The sequence below is a fragment of the Heterodontus francisci genome, chromosome 1 (assembly GCF_036365525.1).
Source record: "Heterodontus francisci isolate sHetFra1 chromosome 1, sHetFra1.hap1, whole genome shotgun sequence".
Lineage (NCBI taxonomy): Eukaryota > Metazoa > Chordata > Chondrichthyes > Heterodontiformes > Heterodontidae > Heterodontus > Heterodontus francisci.
The window spans coordinates 96317328-96332942 of NC_090371.1; the positions used below are offsets into that span (position 1 = coordinate 96317328).

General features: G+C 42.8%; 1 protein-coding gene across 1 annotated transcript in view; it reads right to left on the reverse strand.

Annotated features, from left to right (window-relative positions):
- The window catches only part of cspg4ba (chondroitin sulfate proteoglycan 4ba), a 145657-nt gene that overhangs the window by 111893 nt on the left and 18149 nt on the right, over window positions 1–15615 (reverse strand). The window contains exons 2-3 of the mRNA XM_068032903.1: window positions 4727–4890; window positions 1097–4642 (exon numbers count right to left, since the gene is read on the reverse strand). Of these exons, the coding sequence (XP_067889004.1) occupies window positions 1097–4642; window positions 4727–4890 (3710 nt within the window). The remainder of the gene's footprint in view (window positions 1–1096; window positions 4643–4726; window positions 4891–15615) is intronic.

Below are 15615 nucleotides of genomic sequence, written 5' to 3' on the forward strand. Positions count from 1 at the left end.
AAAGTAGGATTAGATGACATCTGGTGGACAAAAATATGTTATGCCATGCAGATAAAAATGAGGAAAGTAAAACAATACTTCAGGTTAAAGCTCATTTGAATTTGGCATTAAAAAAAATACGTGAAGATCAGATTAACTCTCAGCATGACTATCAAATTTTGGTGAGTTTGGCAACAAAAGTGCTTGTCAAACTGAAACTGCTAAGAAAAAAGGGTGTTCGTGGTGTCAGTGGTCGTTTGGCAGAGTTGGAGAAGGTGCAGGGATTCCAGTTACATATCACGTGACTGGGACAGATGCTCAATATTCAGATGATTAGTTTGGGTAATGCTTGGTGAAAAATGTGGTGCCAAATGGCCAAAGGAGTTAAGAATTGGTCATTAAGTTTAAAATCAAACTGCTGCTAATTACATACATGCTTTTGCTACGTAGTGTACATTTTGTCTTCATATTTACTGTACAGGTACTTCACTGCTGGTAGTATGCTTACAGCAAAAGCTTATTGGAATAGTTGAGGCATATATAAAATATTAAAAGATTACAATATTTGTTAATTTACAAAACAAATTTGTTAATTTGATACAAAAAGGCATTGGGCTGTAATGTGTCGATATTTAAAAATTATATTTGTGTTAAAATAAAAAATGGCTGAAGCATTAAGCTGCTGCCCAGTTAGTGCTACAGAATTTACCACGCATTAATAATGTTTTTTCAATTAACATGAAAATAAAAGTTACATCAATATCACAACTATAATTCACAATTTAACCAGTAGTCAAGAACTAGGGAATAATTGCAGGTTTAGTAAAGAACCAGTCTTTATCTCATCACATCATACTCTAAACGCCTCTTAGCATACTGAAAAACGTAAGGGGGTTTGGTAAGGAGAATTCTGTTTATTCAATGACAACTGTGGGCAGACAAAACTTTTAATTTCCATCAGAGCAAAGTCAGTATTTTAAATCAATTCCATAAATTACTTTTGTAATTTTAAAGGATCTTGTTTTTGGAAAAACAATCTGGGAAACATATGTAAAGTTAATCAACAAAGATAACAGCATATATTCAAGAACAGACTCGCATCTTGCAGCCATCTCACCTGAAGATTTCTTTTGCTGATCTTCACAGGCTTCCCTTCCTCAACCAATAGATTGCTGTTGTGCACGATTCTTGGAGCACGCTGATGGCTTTCTAGGTATATACGAACATTTATACCAACGTCCAGCAGTACATGCTTCACCTTTATTGTGAAATTGAACTTGTCCACAAGGTTGTTGCTGTTGTCATGGCAATACACTACATGACCATTCTTCAAATCATTCTGAGCGAAAGATTCTGTGCGCATACCATTCAAATACAGTGTTCCATGCTTTGGTGACAAAAACACTCTGTAATTAATCTCACTTTCATCTGCAATAAAAAGATTTGTATTAATACTGAAATTAGTTGTTGTTAGAGACGTTTCTTGTCCCTTTTGCACAAGAAGCCCTGTGTTGTTGGCTATTCGAACATAAGGATCTGAGGCACTGACCTCAAGTAATGAAGAGGTATAATGTTTGCCATCAGTTACAAACAAGACAAATCTGCCATTGTCAGCACCACGATGCACAAACAGAACACGCTTCTGCTCAAGGTCTTCTTGAGAGAACTGGAAAAGTTTTTTTGAGGTGTCATTTACCAGGACTAGGTCACCATTCGGAATACCACGGCGAGTATACAATAGCTGTGTGTCATTGAAGTCTGAATCAGGATCATGATAGCGCAGATCTTCAGAGGTCATCAGCCGCTGACCATTCCTAACCACATGAAAAACTTGATCTACAACACGAACTGGCTTCTCATCATTTTTTAGTTGAATAGTTACAGTGAATGTCCCCACAACAGACAGAGAGTTCAGGTCTGCCTCTGAATTGCCTTGGACCTCTCCAGCAGCAACTGCTACAAATATAAACTCATCACGTGTAGACTCAGAATCATCATGCACATACATGAGACGTTGTCCAATAATATCCTCATTTGTAAAGGTCGTTATATTGTCATTACTGTCAGTCGAATCAGATCGGTTGATGCGCTTCAATTTGCCGAATCTTGGACTCTGCGTAATAGTATACAAGAATTTCTTAGTGTTCAAGGTTTCTGCATATAACTCTGCCCGAGTTATTAATTCTCCTTCTCCTTCAACCAAGGTAAGACCTTTATTTGTCAAATTAATGGTGTTAACATCAGCTTTAATATGTGCATGGAAATTGTGAATCTGAGATACCGTATGCTTGGAGAAAAGCTGAAAGCTGAAGACATCCTCAATGTCTTCATGAGGTTTTTCAATTAATTCATATTCCACCTCCTGTGCAGATATATCTTTCTGACTGAAAGAGGAATTCTGTTTTAGGATCTTGCCATGCAGCAGGAGTTGACCTCTTTTAGGTGCAGTCACCAACCTATAGTGCAGCCCACTTTCGGAGCTTCTTACACCTTCCAATTCAGCATGGAGATTTTCAGAAGTTAGAGCTTGTTTCTTCCCTTTATCAATCGTTAATGGAATATTTTTTAGGAGTTTGAAGTTAACCCATTTCACTATAATGGGAAAAACTAGCTCCTTGCTATTCATACTCCCTCTACTAAATTTAAACTCGAACATGTCAGTTACATTAGCAGACTGAAGCTCACGGAAAGTGCCAAAGTATCGGACGCGGCCCCGCTCCACCGACCGTTGAGAAAAAGAAGAAATTTTCTTCCATTCACCACTAGAGTGCAGCCGCTGAATTTCACCATACTTGGGGGCTTTAGCGATGTTGTAACGTATTTCTACTTCCTGATTGACTGCATTAGTTTCAACCGACAAATTATATTTCGTGATCAAAGCTGCATCATTCTGCTCCACTATTAGACCTGTGTTATTGACCACTTTATAATGCACTGGTATCGCCATTATACGTAAAACTACAGTGTTGCTTACTTTATCGCCGTCACTGACGCGCAATACAATCCTTGAGGTACGAACACCCTGGTGAACATAATATATGTTCCCTTCTTCCAAATCAGTGTTAGAGAATGTAGTTATCGCTGTGCCGGGATTTATGGCATTTTCCAAAAATCCAGCATTGGCATTAAGTTTACTTAAAATGGAGAAGTGAAGCCCTGTAGAATTTGTGTCAACGTCAATCGCCTTAATCACATTACTTGCAAGACATTTCTTAGAATTCTCCAGCAAAGTGAACAAATTACCTTCAGGAAGGACAAGTTCAGGAGCATCATTGGTTGGAGTAACAGTAATGTTAAATAGGTACTGCTTGTCTCCTTTCAGGTATTTTGGTACTGCTTTCTTACTGCTTGTAAAAACAGAAAATGAGAACTGATCATGGGAATACTCAGATCCATCATGAACATATAATACTCTCCCATACCAGAGGTCCAATGTGGTGAAAGAATTCTGTTCACTATCTGGACCAGCGTTCAATTTTAGATGTCCATGGTTTGGCGGCTTTGTTATCTTGAATATTATCTGTGACTGACGCACTCCCAATTTCTTGAACTCCAGGTTCAACTTTATGTGTTTAGACCCGAGTGCTGTCTGCCCTCCTTCTGCAACTACGAGATTATTGAGAGTCAGGAATTTCTTAGCCTGTGTCTTTGCAATGGGTTTAACTGTCACCCGAGGAGTGGGGGTTGTTGGAATAACTAGCATTTGAGCTGTAGATGTTTTAACAGTTGTATTCGCTGCTGCGCACCCAGCTGAAATGTCTTTTGTAACTAGCACATTCTTTAAACTTTTTTTTTCTGAGTTAGCCGTCACATCCTTTAGGCAACCCCTGAAGGATCCTCCTCTTGCTTTTCTTCCTGCAAGGGACAGAAGACCGATCTTCAAGACTTCAACACGAGTGCTGTCATCTATACCACCAATAAACAGAGGGCCCCTCAACTTAATATGTTTGCTGCGAGAGGTCAGAGTAACCTTTACAGTCTCCTCGTCCACTGTAAGATGAAGATGTTTAGATGTAAATCGCACCTTAATGTAATGCCAATTATTGTCATTAACCTGACTTAGGGAAGAAAGGTGCGTTTTTTTTCCAGATTTTCCAATGACTACTCGAATTAATCCTTCTGAAATCTCCATAGCAACAAAATCACCTTGTCGACCAGCGTTATACAGCAGCAGACCCAATGGCTCAGTAGTGCGCACAGCACATTCAAACACTGCTTCTTCTTGTGCATTCCACGAAGCAAATTCAAGGTAAGATTTGGAACTAAATAAACTGAATGGCTTACTGTCTTCAGCAAAAAATTCATCACTGCAGCCTGCTGAAACCTCATGTACAATTTTAAAGCCAGAATATGTTCTTAAAGATGACAAAATGTCATGCTGTTTGAATACCACCTCATCAATACATCCACGGAAGTTACTCGCTGCACCTTCCATATAAGGTTTGTCAAACCCACCAGTGCCACCTACAAAAACACCATGTTGAATGTTGAGCTCATGAAGCAGTCCTGGCATCTTCACACTAGTTGTAAAGTGTTTGTCGACTGTCAGGGTAACTTCATCATCTTCATGGTACAAGTCCAATGTGTGCAATGTCAAATCATTTAGCCTCACTCCTCTTTCAGAGTGAAGAATCTTTTCACCAGAACCAAGCTCCAATTTCACCTAAGAATAGCAAAATCAGAATTTAAGCAAAAGGTTGAATGAACATTATTTCAAAACACTACTCCAGTTTTCCAACCAGCATACCTGTACACGTCCATTCTGGAGCTCCACCAACCAGTAGTCAGTTTCCCCTGCTGCAAGGAAAAGTAGTCCACTTGACTTTGAGGTATGAAATTGTAAACTTAATGATGTCTTGCTGGAGGTCTCTATTATTTTAAGCTGCACGTAGCTGTCTCCAAAAAATGAAGCTGAAATAAATTTTAAAAAATCATGAGAGGCCTCTGTGCTTAACAACAGGCTTTATCTGAGGTAACAGATAGGCTATCTGCAAAGAAATCACCACAATAAAAGACAAGATTTAGACAATAATTAACATTACCATTTACACTACAGCTCTACAGCAGGCAGCAGCCCTGACTTTGGTGGCAGTGCTTTGAACGCTAATAAGATGACAACACTGCCTACCGTTCTTTTCAGTCACAGAAAGCTCAGCACCACGCGCACAGGCCAGCTATGCAATTTGCCATTTCCTGGCCGTACAAACCTTTCCAAGATACTAGGGAATGTCTGAGCAGAGGGGAGAAAAATAATCAGGATTTAGTACTGTCAACCTTCTTCTTTTCTTTTGGGCCTCCTTATCTCGAGAGACAATGGATACGCGCCTGGAGGTGGTCAGTGGTTTGTGAAGCAGCGCCTGGAGTGGCTATAAAGGCCAATTCTGGAGTGACAGGCTCTTCCACAGGTGCTGCAGAGAAATTTGTTTGTTGGGGCTGTTGCACAGTTGGCTCTCCCCTTGCGCCTCTGTCTTTTTTCCTGCCAACTACTAAGTCTCTTCGACTCGCCACAATTTAGCCCTGTCTTTATGGCTGCCCGCCAGCTCTGGCGAATGCTGGCAACTGACTCCCACGACTTGTGATCAATGTCACACGATTTCATGTCGCGTTTGCAGACGTCTTTATAACGGAGACATGGACGGCCGGTGGGTCTGATACCAGTGGCGAGCTCGCTGTACAATGTGTCTTTGGGGATCCTGCCATCTTCCATGCGGCTCACATGGCCAAGCCATCTCAAGCGCCGCTGACTCAGTAGTGTGTATAAGCTGGGGGTGTTGGCCGCTTCAAGGACTTCTGTGTTGGAGATATAGTCCTGCCACCTGATGCCAAGTATTCTCCGAAGGCAGCGAAGATGGAATGAATTGAGACGTCGCTCTTGGCTGGCATACGTTGTCCAGGCCTCGCTGCCGTAGAGCAAGGTACTGAGGACACAGGCCTGATACACTCGGACTTTTGTGTTCCGTGTCAGTGCGCCATTTTCCCACACTCTCTTGGCCAGTCTGGACATAGCAGTGGAAGCCTTACCCATGCGCTTGTTGATTTCTGCATCTAGAGACAGGTTACTGGTGATAGTTGAGCCTAGGTAGGTGAACTCTTGAACCACTTCCAGAGCGTGGTCGCCAATATTGATGGATGGAGCATTTCTGACATCCTGCCCCATGATGTTCGTTTTCTTGAGGCTGATGGTTAGGCCAAATTCATTGCAGGCAGACGCAAACCTGTCGATGAGACTCTGCAGGCATTCTTCAGTGTGAGATGTTAAAGCAGCATCGTCAGCAAAGAGGAGTTCTCTGATGAGGACTTTCCGTACTTTGGACTTCGCTCTTAGACGGGCAAGGTTGAACAACCTGCCCCCTGATCTTGTGTGGAGGAAAATTCCTTCTTCAGAGGATTTGAACGCATGTGAAAGGTCAAAATCCTGTACCCCAACCCAAAGGCACTGTGGGAGTACCTTCATCACATACTGCAGTGGTTCAAGAAGGCAGCTCACCATCATCTTCTCCAGGGCAACTAAGGATCGGCAATAAATACTGGCCTTGCTATCAGAGAATCAAAACTTAAAAAACATAGAACTAACTCTCTGCATTTATATTGCCAAAACTGACTTCTTGGAAAGAAAATTGAAGCCATTATGCTAATAAAACCTTTGTTAGAGAAATCTCCAAGCCTGTTTGTGAAGAAGACAGTGAGACTACGATGCTTTGGTGGAGATTGTTTATTGCTGGTCACAGAGCTTACTTCTGCTCTCCAAACAATACCAACAGCCAGTGCTGGCTGGCTCTTTAGTTAATTGTATTCAAGTGTGTATACATATAATTAACATCCAACACCTGTTCACCTTATTATCTTGAACTACCAGGTATTTATCATCCATTAACAGAACTTCAGACCCTTACAACCTTAACTATTTTAAACATGTCAATGGTGGATAATGCTACAAAGAATTCATTCATTCTAAGGACATCACCAACCTTTACCATCCAAAAGATATAAAATTGGAAAAAGTCAAGATGGAAAAATATGGGGTAGGATTTTAGCAGCCCAATGGAGGTGGGACCAGAGGCAGGCAGGCAGAAAAATCACCTTGGGAGAGCGGTATGCTGGTTTACTGGCATCGTCCTGCCTTTGGGCCATTTTCAAAGAGGCCGGGTCAGAGGGGCAATGGTTACCCGTCGCTTAAGATAATTAAGGGGCCTAATAAGGCCCCTCTTCCACACCAACTGGATTTTCCAGTCAGCAGGCAGGCCCACAGTGGTGGCTGAAACATGGCCAGTGAAAGGATGCGGCCTCCCGCGAGCAGATCAGGGAACCATATTACTTTTTTTAAACACCACCACCAACTTCCCCCCAACCCCCCACAATGGCAGCCTGGCAGTTGTGGCCATTTTTAATTTCAACAGTTTTAAAAGTGCTGAGAGAGCATCTCCATCTTGTTGCGCTCTCTCTCTCCTTTATCTGCATCGGCAGGCTGCAGCTCTGAGTGTTAAAGGACCTGCTATTAGCCCTCCAGCATTGGGAGCCCACCAACCATCCTTAATTGGACAGTAAACAGGCCCTCTGGCCATTAATGAGCCCATCCGACAAAAATCATGCCGGGTAACTATTCCCGACATGGTGTGGGGTAAGAACCCACATTTGGTTTCGACGCCAAATGGAAAATCTAATGACTTCCATTGTTAATCATTACCCCTAACCAACTACCAATTACAGGAATTATATCCATTATATCCATTACGGGCAGCACAGTGGTTAGCACCGCAGCCTCACAGCTCCAGCGACCTGGGTTCAATTCTGGGTACTGCCTGTGTGGAGTTTGCAAGTTCTCCCTGTCTCTGCGTGGGTTTCCTCCGGATGCTCCGGTTTCCTCCCACATGCCAAAAGATTTGCAGGTTGATAGGTTAATTGGCTATTATAAATTGCCCCTAGTATAGGGAAATATAGGGACAGGTGGGGATATGGTAGGAATATGAGATTAGTGTAGGATTAGTATAAATGGGTGGTTGATGGTCGGCACAGACTCGGTGGGCCGAAGGGCCTGTTTCAGTGCTGTATCTCTAAACTAAGATAGGTCTGACCCATTAGGTAACCAGCTATAAACCCTTGAGAACTGATCAAATATACACCCATACATCATTAATGAACACTACACTACTAGTAAATTTAGATGGTCTACAACAGAAGTATGCATACAAGTAAACTGGATGAGATACGAAGCTTTTCTAAGATTCTGTCTCTGGCACAAGTGCTCATTGTATGTCAGAATTGAGCACTGGATTTTACATGTTGTCACTCATAGGAAGTTAAATGATGCACTGTTTCATAAGGAGTGTTATACTTAATAATGCACATTGTATAATTTTACTGATAAAGTGCTGCTGTTACCATTTTAAGGACAAAAACCTAACCGATGTTAAATAACACTGCAGATGCTGGAAATCTGAAATAAGAACAAAGTGCTGGAATTACTCAGCAGGTCAGGCAGCATCTGTGGAGAGAGAAACAGAGTTAACGTTTCAGGTCTGTGACCTTTCAACAGTTCTGATGAAAGGTCACAGACATAGAACACAGAACATTACAGCGCAGTACAGGCCCTTTGGCCCTCGATGTTGCGCCGACCTGTGAAACCATCTGACCTACACTATTCCATTTTCATCCATATGTCTATCCAATGACCACTTAAATGCCCTTAAAGTTGGCGAGTCTAATACTGTTGCAGGCAGGGCGTTCCACGCCCCTACTACTCTCTGAGTAAAGAAACTACCTCTGACATCTGTCCCATATCTATCACCCCTCAACTTAAAGCTATGTCCCCTCGTGTTTGCCATCACCATCCAAGGAAAAAGACTCTCACTATCCACCCTATCTAACCCTCTGATTATCTTATATGTCTCTATTAAGTCACCTGAAACGTTAACTCTGTTTCTCTCTCCACAGATGCTGCCTGACCTGCTGAGTAATTCCAGCACTTTGTTTTTATTTCAGAGTTTAATTGTTGTTTTGTAAGTGAGCTTTGCTAATTTACACCTTCCACTTTGCCCCAATAACGTGTGGTAGTCGGAACCGCAGAAAAGTATTCAATTGCATCAGTGTGATTTTTCTCACCCCCCCCGCCCCCATTTTTTAAAGCAGCTAATCTCCTCTATAGCTCCTCTCTCGAGATCAGGGGCTTCTGCTGAGGCCAGTGTGTAGTCGGGGAAGGGCTCAATTGCCAATGCACAATGAATGCAGGAACTACACAATCAAACAGCACAGACTTTCAGCCCCTCAGATTTGTTTGCATTAAAATCCAGGCCCTTGAGGTGACAGTATAATCAATGATCCACTGTACCACTGAAAGGTGGGGAATGACCAATTAATGGCTTTTGCGGAAAGGGTAATGGCTCAAGGAAGTAGAATAATGACCTGCAGGTTGCAGCAGACATGATGAGGATGAGGTACCAAATCTTAGTTATAAAACAGGTTTGGTGTCCAAATATACTTTGAGAAACAATCACCAACTGTACAAAACATACAAACATACGAATTAGGAGCAGGAATAGGCCATTTGACCCTTCGAGCCTGCTCCGCCATTCAATCAGTTCATGGCTGAACCGATTATTCCACATTTCCACCTACCCGATAACCTTTTGCCCCCTTGCTTATCAAGAATCTATCTACCTCTGCCTTAAAAATATTCAAAGGCTCTGCTTCCACCAGCTTTTGTGGAACAGAGTTTCAAAGACTCACGACTCAGAGAAAAAATTTCTCGTCATCTCTGTCTTAAATGGGCAACCCCTTATTTTTAAACAGTGACCCCTAGTTCTAGATTCTCCCACAAGGGGAAACATCCTTTCCACATCCACCCGGTCAAGATCCCTCAGAATCTTATATGTTTCAATCAAATCACCTCTTACTCTTCTAAATTCCAGCGATTACAAGCCTAGCCTGTCCAATCTTTCCTCATAAAACAGCCCACCCATTCCAGGTATTAGTCTAGTAAATCTTCTCTGTACTTCTTCCAACACATTTACATCCTTCCTTAAATAAGGAGACCAGTACTGTACACAGTACTCCAGATGTACAAAATTTGGTAGTTTGCGAGAACAAAAAAAACTTGCATTTAAGTAGTGCCTTTCTCGACCTCAGGACCTTAAACCACTTAAGTATTTTTGAAATGAAATCACTATGCGAATGTAGGAAACGTGGCAGCTAATTTGAGTGCAGCATGATCCCATAAATAATAATGTGTTCATGATTTTACACTCACCTGAGGCGCCAGACGGGGCCTTGGGTTTTTTCCTTATTCGCTTATGGGCCGTGGGCCCATCCCTAAATCGCCCTTAAGACACCAAAGGATGTCTCCTCCAAAGGAGGACAGCTCTGATATTCCAGTACTGAAGGAGTGCTGAACGTAGACTTAAACCTACATACAACCTGCTGACTGAAAAGTTATAGTGGTAACATAGAGCTTTAGGCGATACATACGTAGCCAATTCATGCACAGCAAGGCCCCACAAAACAGCAATGCTATAATGAACAAATGATCTGTTTTAGTGAGCCATGGCAAAATGCACACAAGGGCCCTGTAAGCAGTTATTTTTTAATGTTTTAAAATAAGACAGTTACTAGTAACATAAAAATAGTACCCGTTAAGTTGGAAGTTCCATGATTTTGACCGAGCGATGATAATGGAATGGCGAGCTATGTGAAAATTGGGATGGTGTGTGACTTGGAGGGGAACTTGCAGGTGGTGGTGTTCCCATGCATCAGCTGCCTTTGTCCTTCTAGGTGGTAGAGGTCACAGGTTTGGAAGGTGATGTTGAAGGAGCCTTGGCGAGTTGCTGCAGTGCCTCATGTAGATTGCACACATTACTGCCACTATGCGCTGGTGGTAGAGAGAATGAATATTTAAGGTGGTGGATGGACTGTTGATTAAGTGGAATGCTTTGTCCTGGATAGGCCGAGCTTGAGTGTTGTTGCAGCTACAAATCCAGGCAAATGGAAAATATTCCATCACACTCCTGCTTGTGCTTTGTGGTGGTGGGGAAGCTGTGGGAAGTCAGGTGAACCACTCTCCACCTAATACCAGCTTATGCCCTGTTCTAGTATTTATGTGGCTGGTGCAGTTGAGTTTCTAGTCAATGGTATTGTCAAGAATGTCAAGAGGTGGTGCTTAGGCTCCCTTGTTGTAGATGGTCATTGCCTGGCACTTGTGTGTCATAAATGTTACTTGCTACTTATCTGTCCAAGCCTGGAAGATTCTCAGGTCTTGCTGCATATGGACAGGGGCTGCTTCATTATTTGGGAACTTGTAAGGGATAGTTTATCTAGTAGATGCATATTCCATTTGTAACTAAAGCCAGCAACAGCTAAAAATATCACCAGGTAATAACAGTAGTTCTCAAACAGGGATCTGTGAACTCCTGGAGGATAGAGACTTTCTGGGGGTCTGTGAAATAATGTGCTAGTGCTTACCGAGGAGGGCTGGCCTTACATGTGGGCAATGTGGGTGACTGCCCAGAGCGTCGTGGTCAACAGTAAGCAAACAAGCAGAGGCTGGAGGCAGGCTTGATGAGGGCCAGGAGGCATGAGTGGATTGCAGCCGTCACATGTGTAGTGCAGAGTGGGCTAGCTGTCACACATAGGAGGGAAGTGGGCATGGAGTACTGACAGCGGCAGGAAGATAGGTAGACCCGCAGGATTTCTTAGTTCAGCCTTGCTCGAGACAGGCGAGTTTTTAAAAAAATATTTAAGTACTGCATACTTAGACTCAAAGAAAGGGTGTCAAGATACAACTTCACCCAGGCTGCCTTTCAGTACATGTAGCACTTTCATATTATCAGTATTATATAGCACTATAATTTGGATGGGTGGGGGGAGTCAATGATTAATAATCCATTTGAAAAAGGGTCCTTCAACCAAAACTGTTTGAGAACCACTAATCTATCATTACAGTTTTCATGATAAACAACAGGGAGAGGGAATTATAAACAATGAGGTTTAATATATAAAACAGACAAAGCACGTCAAAACTTCTGATAACTGACTGGAGACAGTCGCAAAAGGATCTTATTCTTGTTTCAACAGATAAAGGGATTAGAAACTCTTGATCATCTAAAATAGTTGTTACACCTATGTTTTAATGGTATGTATAAAGTTTTTCATTAAAAACAAGCATATTTATCCCAGCTGCCTGCATCTACCAATTATTGTTTCTTTTAAAAAAAAACTTTCATATTCAAACATAGAACTGTAAAGGCCAAGACATCCACACAATCATTAGCAATTACATAAGTGCAGGAATCAACTTCAGTACTGGACACCAATAAGAAAACTACTCAAATTTTCTTTTTAAAATGCAGTCAATCAACTCTTAACTAATTCATTTTAGGATGGGCACTTTCAGGAGTAAGTGTAAAACCGGTATTCCAACCAATCTCATTGGTTTCTTGTCCAGTGAGTTAGGTTAAACTTACCCCAATGTGTCTTGCAACTATTTCATGATTTTCAAAATTATGAGCTTTGAAAGCTCACTACAAAAGTAGACAACACATCTAATCATTGGTTTCCACAGGAGAATCTACTCCAAGAATGTCTCTTAATGATCCTTAGATTAAAAGGACATGAACAAAGGTGGGTTTTTTTACATTAACTACTGGGGAGACTCTGAATTATCAAGTATAACAAAACATAGCTGCTTGCCCCACATAGCAGTTATCACTTTAATAATAGAGACAGTTTGGGCTTGACTTAATAGACAGTGTTATTTCTAGCTCTATACATTTTTATGACATTACATAGTATGGTGCTTTTTAAACAGTAAAAATTCAGATCTTAAACATTGATTTTTATGTTACATTATAACTTTAGCACTGCTGCAACACTGAAGTAGTTTTAAAAATTTAGAATCAGGGCTCAACCTGAGAAAAATGGTGTGGAGATTCTTTGGGGATAGAGTGCAGCACCAGTGAGGTGTCAGTTGGAGTTTAATAGAGGGCTCAAGGACTCCTTGAACAGCTTGGACACATCAATTAAATTAGATGTGTAATAACACTCCCACAACCGCATGCTTCAAAAATAAAGAATGCTGATAGAAACACCTGATCTGGTAGAAAACAAAAGACAGATAGCATTGCTGCTGTGGTGAGATATATCTGCTCTTTAACAGACCAGTCTCCTGTAAACTCATTTCAGTACAGTCTTCCCCATTCAAGTCACAGATGACATTCTCTGTGACTGTGACAGTGATGCACTACCCTTATACAACCTTCTCAAACTCTCTGCAGCCTTTGGCATGGGTGTCCACATCATCATACTCCAGCGCCTCTCTCCGTTGTCCAGTTGAGTGGGATTTCCCTCCCTGGTTCCAAGCTTACCTATCTAGTCACAACCACAGAATTTCCTGCAATTTCAGCATTTGCATCCATCTTCAGCCAGAAGTGCTGAGTGGATGAACCATCTCGGCCTCCTCCTGAGGTCCCCAGTATCACAGATGCCAGTCTACGGCCAATCCGATTCACTCCACGTGACATCAAGAAACGGTTGAAGGCACTGAATACAGCAAAGGCTATGGGCCCTGGCAACATTCCGGCAATAATACTGAAGACTTGTGCTCCTGAACTAGCTGGACCCCTAGCCAAGTTGTTCCAGTACAGCTACAACACTGGCATCTACCTGGCAATGTGGAAAATTGCCCATGTATGTCCTGTGCACAAAAAGCAGGAAAAATCTGTCCCGGCCAATTACCGCCCTATCAGTCTACTCCCGATTATCAGCAAAGTGATGGAAGGGGTCGTCGACAGTGCTATCAAATGGCACTCAGAAATAACCTATTCAGTGATGCTCAGTTTGGGTTCTGCCAGGGCCACTCAGCTCCTGACCTCATTACAACCTTGGTCCAAACATGGATCTTCTTTTCTTTGGCCTCGAGAGACAATGGGTAAGTGCCTAGAGGTGGTCAGCTGTTTCCCGCTGTCTGAGTGAACTCTCGCTCTCTCTGTGCACCGACTCTGCTCTCGCTGTTTCCCGCTATCTGAGTGAACTCAGAGCATTTAGATTTAGAGATACAGCATTGTTCACGGCATTTCTCCTGTAGCTGGCAAAGGGAGAACAGCATGTCAATGGTGGATCTCTCTGCTCGAAAGCCGCACTGTGCCTCAGGGTAGATACGCTCAGCCAGCTTCTGGAGTCTGTTTAAAATGAGTTGAGCGAAGGCTTTCCTCACTATTCTGAGCAGGGAGATTCCACAGTAGCTGTTGCAGTCACCGCAGTCATCCTTGTTCATATAGAGGGTGATGTTATTGGCATCGCACATGTCCTGTGGTACTGCTCCCTCATCCCAGCACAAGCAAAGCAGTTCATGGAGTGCTGAGAGTATAGCAGGCTTGGCACTCTTGATTATTTCAGGGGTAATGTTGTCCTTTCCAGGAGCTTTTCCACTGGCTAGAGAATCGATGGCATCACTGAGTTCCGATTTTGTTGGCTGTTTGTCCAAACATGGATAAAAGAGCTGAATTCCAGAGGTGAGGTGAGAGTAACTGTCCATGACATCAAGGCAGCATTTGACCAAATATGACATCAAGGAGCCCTAGCAAAACTGGAGTCAATGGGAATCAAGGGGAAAACTTTCCACTGGTTGGAGTCATACCTAGTACAAAGGAAGATGGTTGTGGTTGTTGGAGGTCAATCATCTCAGTCCCAGGACATCATTGCAGGAGTTCATCAGGGTAGTGTCCTAGGCCCAACCATCTTCAGCTGCTTCATCACTGATCTTCCCTCCATCATAACATCAGAAGTGGGGATGTTCACTGATGATTGCACAATGTTCAGCACCATTTGCGACTCCTCAAATAGTGAAGCAGTCTGTGTCCATATGCAACAAGACCTTGTCATCATCCAGGCTTGAGCTGATAAGTGGCAAGAAACATTTGTGCCACACACGTGCCAGGCAATGACCATCTCAAACAAGAAAGAATCTAACTATCTCCCCTTGACATTCAATGGCATTACCATCACTGAATCCCCAACTATCAACATCCTGGGGGTCACCATTAACCAGAAGCTGAACTGGAATAGCCACATAAATGCTGTGGTTACAACAGCAGGTCAAAGGCTGGGAATTCTGTAGCTAGTACTCACCTCCAGGCTCCCTAGTGCTTGTCTACCATCTACAAGACACAAGTCAGGAGTGTGGTGGAATACTCTCCACTTTCCTGGAAGGGTGCAGCTCCAACAGTCAAGAAGCTCAACTCCATCCAGGACAGCCTTCTTGAAGTACTGCAGTCCATGTGAGGTAGGTACACCAACAGTGCTGTTAGGAAGGGAGTTTAGTTTAGTTTAGAGATACAGGACTGAAACAGGCCCTTCGGCCCACCGAGTCTGTGCCGACCATCAACTACCCATTTATACTAATTCTACACTATTTCCATGTTTCCTACCACATCCCCACCTGTCCCTATATTTCCCTACCACCTACCTATACTAGGGGCAATAACCTATCAACCTGCAAGTCTTTGGCATGTGGGAGGAAACCGGAACACCCGGAGGAAACGCACGCAGACACAGGGAGAACTTGCAAAATCCACACAGGCAGTACCCAGAATTGAACCCGGGTCGCTGGAGCTGTGAGGCTGCGGTGCTAACCACTGCGCCACTGTGCCG